The 10279-nt window shown below is 37.7% G+C and overlaps 1 protein-coding gene and 1 non-coding gene across 2 annotated transcripts; one reads left to right on the top strand and one right to left on the bottom strand.

Annotated features, from left to right (window-relative positions):
• The first annotated feature begins 2233 nt into the window (after nucleotides 1-2233).
• Nucleotides 2234-2340, top strand: LOC131247650 (small nucleolar RNA R71). Its single transcript, XR_009171926.1, has one exon. It is a non-coding gene; the product is annotated as a small nucleolar RNA R71 (small nucleolar RNA).
• Nucleotides 2341-5375: 3035 nt separating this feature from the next.
• On the bottom strand, nucleotides 5376-9500 carry LOC131246119 (pleiotropic drug resistance protein TUR2-like). The gene is made up of 8 exons (XM_058245997.1): nucleotides 9359-9500; nucleotides 9064-9132; nucleotides 8837-8921; nucleotides 6442-6530; nucleotides 6167-6251; nucleotides 5922-6081; nucleotides 5748-5824; nucleotides 5376-5647 (listed from the first exon to the last, which is right to left on the bottom strand). Exons 1-8 carry the CDS (start codon nucleotides 9364-9366, stop codon nucleotides 5618-5620), a joined length of 603 nt encoding a protein of 200 aa, XP_058101980.1. The 5' UTR covers nucleotides 9367-9500; the 3' UTR covers nucleotides 5376-5617.
• Nucleotides 9501-10279: the final 779 nt, after the last annotated feature.

The raw sequence follows: 10279 nt of genomic DNA, 5'->3' as shown, positions 1-10279 counted from the left end.
CGGTTCAATTCTCAGCTTCTCCTCCTTTAATAGTAAACATTTAGGATCTGGAGGACGAGGTACTTCATAATAAGGGTTCTCTCGATCCCTGACAATTACTGAGGTATTGTCTTACGAGGCATCCACTATTTCTTGTATCATGGGATTGTTTGAATCTACAAAGTGTGTCAAGCAATCATCCAAAGAGTCGAAACATTCAGTTGAAAGGAGTTCATTCATCCTATCGAGATTTATGATGATATGTCCAATAACTCCTTTATCGTCTTCGAGAGTAGAAATGAGCATACTCTCTTGTTTGTTCTCAAGGTGGGATGAAATCACCACTGGGTATGTCTCTTCTTAACCTAAATAGGCATATTCCAAATTATAGGGTAAAGGTTTTAGGTCAAGCCTTGGTGCTTTGAGGTAAGACGGTAGAGGCAATGCATCGATTTGGGGTAACTCTTCAAATTGTGGCCTCCACTGGTTAACTTCAAGTACCAGCGCAGTATCAAACATGGCACCCATCTCCCTAATCATGTCATTATTAAAATCATGAGAGTGGGTCAGGCACATCTCTAGAGGGTCAGAGGCTCTCTATCTTCCACAAAAGAGTCAATCATGTTAATGTCATGGAAATCGTCATCATCCTCAAATCATCTACCAGTATTGAAAAAGATATTTAACTCCAATGTCATATTCTCGAAAGACATACTCATGACTCCATTCCTGCAATTGATGATTGCGTTTAAAGTGACAAAGAATGAGCAACCAAGAATGATGGGAATCTGAGTGCTCATGTTACTGATGGGTTTTGTATCTAGGATGATAAAATCTACTGGATAGTAGAATCTGTCAACTTGGACCAACACATCCTCGATTATCCCTCTCGGTACACAAACTGAGCGATCGGTAAGTTGTAATATGGTTGGGGTAGGTTTTAATTCACCTAAACCTAACTATTTGTACACCGAGTAAGGAATCAAATTTACGCTCTCTCCTAAGTCAAGAAGTGCATGCGCAATTTGATAGTTTCTGATTACACATGATATGGTTGGGCTACCGGGATCTTTGAATTTATGCGGCACATCTTATTTTAAGATGGCACTCACTTTCTCAGTCAAGAAGATTTTTTTTTTGAATATTTTGTCATCTTTTGGTCGTACATAAGTCTTTCGAAAATTTGGCATATAAAGGTATTAGTTTTATGGCATCAAGTAGAGGAATATTGACCTTCACTTGTTTCAACACCTCTAGAATATCCTGAGACTTAGAGAGAGGTTTTAGTGCAACCAACCGTTGGAGAAATGGAGCAACTGGCTTGTCTTAAAGTTTTGGTTCTAATTCGTGTCGAGCAATGCTAGGTCTATCATTGTTATCATCTTCTAAGTCCTTAGGCTTTTTAGCCCTAACCGGAATAGTTTTGTCAATAGTCTTCCTGCTCCTAAGAGTGGTGATAGATTTAGCTTACTCCATCTGATTTGAAGAGCTGAGGTCACTTATCTCATATTGTGGTTTGGGATTGGGGAGAGGTTGAGCAGGAAACATCCCATTTCCCACAATTGTTAATTGTGACTCCATCCTTTGGACAGATGACACAATCGTTCCAATTGCTGACCTGATTTCCTGGATTGCTTGTGTCGTATTCGGATTAAGTAGCTCTTGATCTTGAATGTGTTTTAGAACTGGATCCTCTTGAGGTTTTTCTTGATTTAGAATTTGATTGAAGAAACCTTGAGGGGTGGCAGTTTGTCTATTCCTCCAACTGAAGTTTGGATGATTTCTCTAACAAGGATTGTACGTATTAGAGGTGGGTCCATTGAAAGGTCTTTGGTAATTATTTACGGCATTGGATTGCTCAGTCAGTACCTCTTGAAAGACAAATATAATTGGACAATTTTTAGTTGTATGACTGTTACAACCAAAAATATCGCAAACAACTTCCTTACCCTTATCCTTCTTTGATTTTATAGCCTTGAATTTCCTTATGAGATTAGCCACTTTAACATTGATATTATCATCCTCTTTCAGAAGGTATACTCCGTCCCTTTCCTTTGATTGGGTGGGCCTAGAAGTGGTACTTGATTTTAGGTATGTGTCCCGTGATTGTGCATTTTCAGCAAGTCTATCCAATTAATCTCACACATCATCGATATTTTTATTCATAAATTTCTCATTGCACATTGTCTCGACCAATTAGGGCATGGAAGATGTCAGCCCGTCATAGAAAAAGTGTGTAATGCAACAAGTTTCAAATCCGTGTTGTGGGCATGAACTGATAAGATCCCTGAACCTTTCCTAACATTGGAAGAATGTTTCATCCTCTTTTTGGGCAAAGTTCATGATTGATTTTCTAAGAGTGTTCGTTTTGTGATATGAAAAAAATTTCTTCATGAACTCCCTTGTCATGTCATTCCATGTGCCAATAGATCGAGGACGTAGTGAATGTAACCACATCTTAGCTTTCTCTTTTAAAGAAAAGGGAAAGAGTTTCAGCCTGACCGTGTCCTCAGACACATTAGGAAAGTATAAAGTGGATATGATTTCATCAAACTCTTTCAAGTATAGATATGGATTTTTATATTCAAGCCCATGAAATTTTGGAAAGAGTTGGATCACCCCTGGCTTGATATTCATGTGTCCCATATTTTCTGAAAAAACCATGCATGAAAGCGTGCTCACCCCCGCTTGTTGTAAATAATCTCGTAAAGTACAAGGTGGGGGGTGCTTGATGCACCTCATTCTCATCTTGGATGTCCTCCACCCTAGGTTGGGGTAGAAGAGGTTGGTTTGCAGTTATCACTTCAATTAACTCTAGGGATCTCGAGTAGTGTCTAGTCCTACGATGGATAGTCAACCCCTCAACCAATTCTCCTTCGGACAAGAGACGTCGAGTGCTATCATGGACCCACTTGGGCATGAAACACTCGCAGCCCTCGATTCAGATTCTAAACCTAAACCTAAGAGAAAGAAAGGAAATAGAAATCTAGAAAGAAAGAGAAAAGGGTTGGAAAGAAGTTACCAAATTCAAAGTTCCTAAGTTAAAAACCTATAAAATAAAACAAACTAAGTTTCTAAATATTGAAAGTCTAGAAATAGCAAGAGATCCTAAAATAGAAAGTAAACTAGTTTCTAAAAAGGAAAAAGTTCCTAAAAGAAAATAGAAAATTATTTCTAAAACAAATTAGGAAAGTTCTAAACCTAAAATAGAAAGAAAGTTTCTAAATTTAGAAAGTTTCTAAAAACAAAACCCTAATTCTACAAATAGAAAAAAAAATAGAGAAATTAGAAAGAGGTTACCAATTTAAAAGATCTATCTCAGAATCCTACAAAACAGGAAAGTTAGGTTAGTTTCTAAAAATCAAACAGAAAAATCCTAACCTAATAATTAAAAAAACCCTAATCTTAACCCAATTCTAAAACTAATTATTCTCAAAGAACGTAACTGTAAATTCTCGGGAACGGCGCCAAAAACTTGTTCACACCCCAAGTATAGGGTTATGATGTAGTAATAATCTCAGTAAGACCGAGGTCAAATCCACAGGGACTGAACCTTGTACGTAATCTGAAAGTAACTTGAACTAGAACTAGGCGAAGATGTAATCTAAATTAGAGAAGATTAAGGGAATAATTGTGAACTTATTTAACTAAAACTTGTGAAATTCAAAGGTGGGAAACTAGGGTGCCAAGGATCCACTTGTAGAGATCAAAGAGATCTACGCTTGGTTCAAGAACACACTGGACTTAAAGTCCCATCTTCATCCAGTTGGAAGGTATAACATTGAAATCAATTATGAACGTCCTTTGATCTAGTCATCAATGGATAAGAGGTATGAGAATTAGACTTGATTCCATCACAAGGTCATGCCTAGGAGACGATGGCGAACAACAGGGCCTCCTAAATTCACAATCTCATACATGCATGAAAAATACCAGAAGATATCGCAGATCCATTGTAATTTGAGTCACAACAAACCATTAAAACTAAAGGCATTCCATATATACAAACTAGAATCAAATAGAGTTTAAGTTAAACATCAATCAAAAGGCACAAACAAAAAGTCTCCCATCACGCTACAAGCTTCACCTCTTAGCCCTAGCTAAGAGGCTTAACCCATTAGAGACATGATGAGGCTAAAAATAAATCAAAGAAAACAAAACCATGAAAGATGGAGAAGCTCCTAATGATCCAAAGAGATGGCTGGCTGCTCTCTCCCTCTAGCTCTTCTTTCTTCACGTCAAAGATCTCAAAGTGCCTTCACGATTGCCCCAATGATCCTCCCTTCCTCTCTCTCTCTCTCTCTGGTCTCCTTTTATAGACAGAGGAAGGAGGTCGGCTAGAGTTGGATGAACCGACCTCTTTACGCAGTCCAAATCGCACAAGAACCGGACTACTGTTCCTGCACAAGAGAACACGCAAACAGCTTGCATGTGGTGGCTGTTATGGGACCTAATGATCAGGTCTTCCTGATCCAACGTCTTGGGCTGAATCAAGACTCACGTCGCATGATTTTGGACGGTCTGGATCAAGTCATAGATGCCTGGTTTTTATGTGCAACGTACCAGATTTCTCGGATGTTCGCAGAACAGAACCTGCGCAGCCTTCTTGCGCTGATGATTGGTGGGGCCCAAGATCGGAACTAGCCAGGAAATCCCCTCCATCTATTGAACTTGCCATGAAATCTTGGCCCAGAAGCTGAAATTCCAGGAGAGGTTTTGCGGTGGATGCAGAGATCCGCTATTTTCCTTTGCACACGTCTTGTGCTCCCTCCACCCATCACTACAACAAAATGGGCCTTTACCGGCGGCCAAAACCGCCAGCAAAGGTCCAAATAACCGCCGGTACAGATTTTACTGGCTGTCATACAACAGCTGGCAAAGCCTCGGTTGGTAAAGGGTTTACTAGTGGCCAGCACTTTTACTGACGGTTTTGCAGGCCGCCCCTAAATCATAAGTGTGATGAGGAAAACGGTAAAAAGCTACGGATAAAATCCGTAGCCATAGATATGCCTTTTGGATTTAATCTGTAGCCACAGAACAAACGACGGATTGAATCACTACAATCAATAAGTATGATCTAACATACGTGTGACCCATTTGGTAACTGGACCAAGCTGATTTCCGGGCCAGGCAATCATCACAGCAGGGATCCGTCCATCACATGTAGAGCTCCCACATACTGTTATTGTGGCACATTCAGACGTGAGCCGGGTTGCATGTGATGTTTCAAATCTTCATCTCTAATACCTCTTTTCCAATGTTGTAGCTAACGTCTTTCCATGCAACCTTGTTTGTTAACTTTCACATGCAACCCTTCTGATTTCTGCATTTTTGTCACTTCAGTGGAACACCGAAACAATGAAGAAGGTGAGCCACACAATGAAAATTACATGGAGTTACGCTCATTAGGTGGGCCACAAACATATATTGATTCAGCCCATCAGTTGTCCACATGATTTCAAAATCATAGCCTGCCTGATAAATGGACCATGCCAGGTTTACCAACAATTTACTACTATTTACAAGCCAAGGAAAATACCCAAAATAAAAAATAAAAAATAAAAACAACAACAACAACAACACCCTAACAATCCATAAGCCCACTCCAATATCTTTGATTTTGCCCTCCTAAAAGTCTTCAAAGCTGACCGCGTAGGTTGGCAGCAATCTGATAAAAGAAAATTCACATGGTTGGTACTCCCTTGCTTTGAATTCAATTTGTTTATTAGAGAAAATTTCAATTGGAAAAAAGAAATTTTCTTTTTCACCTTCATGTAGACATCTACGTCGGGATCTGGCTTGATGTTTGCTGCTTTCTCTCTCCTCGACAGCTCCATCAGCATTTCTACAAATTACATGAGAGAAAAAAATGCTAAACATTCGAACTCATTCAAACAACCTCCATTCAATTTTGCTGTCTGAAACCATTAACTATTACTTACCATAGCGGGTTCCGACTCCTTGACATCTGGCCAAGAACGCCAAGGTTTCTCTCACCGTCATTTCCCTGATATGGAGATCATGCTGACTGATATAAGCAGAAGTCCTCTGAGGGATGAATTTGTCTAATCGGTGGCCATTGTAGGTTATTTTCCCTGTAACCTGTTGTTTCCAAGAAACCTATCTCAACCTATATCTTTCGACAAAATCACTCCAAATGGAAAATTAGAAAGAAGAGGATATTTACCTTTAGATCCTTATCAAGCTTCCCAGCCAAAGCGAATAGTAAAGTGGTCTTCCGAGAGCCTGGAGGGCCTAAAAGCAAAGTCATCCTGAAAAAGGAAAATTAATAATTACAGAGTAATTAAACTTCTATTGATAATTACAGAGTCATCCTGAAAAAGGATAAATAATAATTACAGAGTAATTAAACTTCTATTGATCCAGGAAATCTATATGATGAAATGGAATAACAAACCAAGTAAAACCCAATTCGCGAATCAATCAAAGCCCTTCTCTTACCTGCAAGGCTTGATGATTCCGCTAACGTCATGGAGAATTGATACAGGTCTCTTTCGACTTGGAAGAATGTGGAGATCGTTCAAAAAACTCTGTAAGAATGAAAAAGAAATTGCAAGATTGGTACATGTTATGATTTAAAATAAAATAAAATAAAAAAAGATTATAAACACCAAAATACACTTGAATTACCTCAACAATATTAACTGTGACGTTGAGTGTTGGTATACCGCTTGGACACCTTCCATGCAACTAAGAAACTGCTAAACAAATTTGGTTTGCTAATCCAAATCATAATCATATAAGCCCAATCCCAACCAATTGGGGTCAGCTACACAAATCCTGTTCCACCATTCCAGTCTATCAAGGACCATATCCTCAGTTAAATCATACGAGGGTTTGCTAATCCAAATCAAAGCAGATATTATGCCTGGTGATATTACGCATATGACACAACCCATTAGCAATAGATAATAAGAAGGGCATACAAATATTTTCCTTCACCTTTTACAACTCTGCATTTTCTTTTCTTTAGGATAAAATTCCCTTTACTTTTTTTCCTTTTTTTTTTTTTTTTGAATTGTTGAATTAGATTCTTGTAATCAATAAAAGGTGAAAACGAAATATGACAGTACTTATTTGGTTAACAACAGCAAGGAAATGTTTCTCCTTATCATAAATTTATAAATATTAGTTTAGGATCAATAATAGAGCCCATCAGTTGCGTAGCCTGTAATATCATATTGAACAAACTAACTATTTCTTTCAAATGAAGAGAGACATTAATATAGCTTACAAAGTAGAATCCAAAACAAATACCCATGGACAACTAAAGACTGTTTTAACAAATATGCAAGTTTAGAATGGGTCAAATACAAACAATTACAACATATTTTAACAAATTGCTTTGCAGAAAATATTGATTAAATTAAACCAGTACTAGGATGCTAGAAAGCAAAAATACCTGGAGAGCACATAATTGCAGAAGAAACCAGTATAGAAGCAATATAAAAAATACTGATTTTACCTATCCTATGTAGATATGGAGAGCACATAATTGTAGAAGAAGCCAGGTTAGACAAAGCATACCTGGCCGCGTAGGTTGGCATGGTCACTAATGTCCTTGCCTTTACTTTTCGTGGAGTATTGCAACTGGCATGCATTTGCATGTGCACAGAACTGACAGCAGGATTTAGTATGACATGCCCAGGAAGTGGAAGGTTCACATCCCTGGACAATCTTGCTGTGCCCATGATTGGTTTGAACAAAGCATAGAATCTCATGTGTGCAGTTCATGAGACGCTAGGTTAGAGCCATTTTACTCAGGACAGAAACCCAGTAAAAATTGATAAAATATTATTCCATAAACACAATTAGGAGTGAACTTGTTCTTTGACTATTTTCAGGCAAAACGGTGGTCCAGTATACAAGCCAATCCAGGAATCTCATACATACCTCACTGATGACTTATTGACCAATTGTTTTGCAGATTCAATTTGTTCTTTGGTGCCGTCAATCTGTACGGTTCTCTGTGTTGATGTATCGCCAGGAGGGGGATGCAACGGTATCAACTGGACAAAAAATGTAGAAGGAAAAGACACAGGTATCAGTATATCACAAGCACAGTATAGTATTATAACTCATATGAAACTAATAAATCAAGTGCCGACAAATGGGCTGATACAGATAACTCTTATGATCAAATAATGGACCAGTCATGAAGGAAGTTTGCACCTGCTTTTTTTTTTTTTTTCAGGTAGCCACCTGGTTGCAATAGTTCCCCAACGATTTGGTCTGGCTCTGTCAAATCTCTTTCAATGACATGCACTCGGCGCCCATCCTGCAATCAGAAGCATGGAATAGGGCTGCAATCTTAATTCTTCACACTCACAATCAGAACAGACAAGATATCTTTCAAAAATATATATATATATTGAACCAAAGAACTAACTACTAGCTATTCTTACATGATTTTTCAAAAGGCAGAGTATTCACTCTCCGGGCTATTGGAATTCGAATTACATATCTTGCACAAGTGGCCAGAGAGACAATATACAAACATCAGTCACAAGTCACAACTCACAAAGGAACACAACTTGCAGGAATGCTAATGATAGGACTCAAAACAGTCCAAGTCCATTTCCCCCAACTTTTCTTACATTTACTGTGCTAAAAGATTATTCCGCTCCTCAGATTGCACCCATTTTACTAATATCAAGTTTAGAGTACTGCTGGAAAAAACTAGAGATCTTATTTGAAGGCTTTACCACACAAATATTCTAACTAATGTGAACTATTTAGGAACAGAAACTAGCCAATGAAAGACGGATACAATATAGGCAGTCCAAATAAACACATCAACAAAACTAAGTAAGAGCTGAAACTCCACATGACTCACAAGCTTCTTTTCTTGTAGTTGTCCAAGAAAACCGTGCTGATTTAGTGCCCGGAAAACTAAGAAATCTGCCTTGCCAACATATTGCCTGACATTAAAATTAAAGGGAAAATGTTCAGAATATCGAAGAGTGAAAAAACATGGTCGAGTTATAACAAAAGAATGGTACATGCATACAGACAGAATAATCCATTTAGGATAAATACTAAAGAAAAAAAATCAGAAAGTACTTGTTATTCATGTGATCCTGAGATATAACACGAACTATTTGCATTGTTGGAGGCCAATCAGCTGCAAGCCTGAAATGAACAGGGACACTATTTAGAAAAGGACTATGAATCTTTTCTGTACCAGAGACACATGCTAAAATAACTCCTAATATCAAAATGGATGATAGCTTTTATCTCAGTAGAAAGTCAAAAACAAAAATGCAGTTGCAGCTCAAGAACAGTTATTGCAACTCCATTGAGATGCAAAATAAGACTAGAGAGGGGTCATGAACTGGAGTCCAAACTCAATACTAACCTATACATGAATAATGGTTCCACAAATACAGCTTTAACTTCAAAATATGGATTTCCAGCTTGTGTTACTGTTAAAAGAACAAAAGAAATAAAGGATGTGGCAGCAGGTTCTTTTTTGAAATGGTTGATATTTGTGATGCAGCCTACTGCCTATCTTGTATGGATGTGCTCCACAATTAGCATATTGGCACAAAAAATCTAGATATGCCAGCAAGACAGGCTGTGGTGCCTTTGACTGATGGTATTGATACCTGGAATATAATATGGAGTTTGGTGAGGTCGCTGCAATACAATGAAAACTAATGAGGAATATCATATATTAATGGAAACCACCTAACCTTATCTGTTTTGGACTTGGATGACTTGCGCAGAAAAATGAGGTTGTTCAGATGTACTCGTAAATAGAGCTGCAAATATCCTGTTTAATCAAGAAGATATTAAACCTCAAATTTCAATTATTGTTACTGTCTAACTAGAAATTAACATAATTGCAGTAGGCACCCCAGACCCTGTATACTAAAGCTAAGGAAGCAGACAACAATTTGATTATTTTGAGTTCATAAATCAAATAAATTTCAATTCAATTCAATGGTATATCCAAAAACCCAAGGCAGCTTTTGTTTTTTAACAAGTTTTATAGATGCAAATCACTAAGGATTGTTGAGAAATAAATATAAATTTTGTAAAATTATTATAGTGTGGTAAACTAAGTAGTGTAAGAGTAGAAACTTCAAGAGAGCTACCTAGAAGTTTTATTATTTTATTATATTCCCCTAGTACCCAAAAAAAAAAAAAGAAGAAGAAGAAAGAAAGAAAGAAAGAAAAGAAAAGAAAAAGAACTTGAAAGCTAAAAAGATTCAAACAGGGGTGAGAATTCTGCTTTGAAGCCAATGATTATTTGGGCTAGGCCAGGGTTTTTATC

This window comes from Magnolia sinica, chromosome 5 (assembly GCF_029962835.1).
Source record: "Magnolia sinica isolate HGM2019 chromosome 5, MsV1, whole genome shotgun sequence".
In the NCBI taxonomy this organism is placed as follows: Eukaryota; Viridiplantae; Streptophyta; class Magnoliopsida; order Magnoliales; family Magnoliaceae; genus Magnolia; species Magnolia sinica.
Note: the sequence above shows the minus strand (reverse complement) of the source record. Positions and strands in the feature narration are given on the sequence as shown.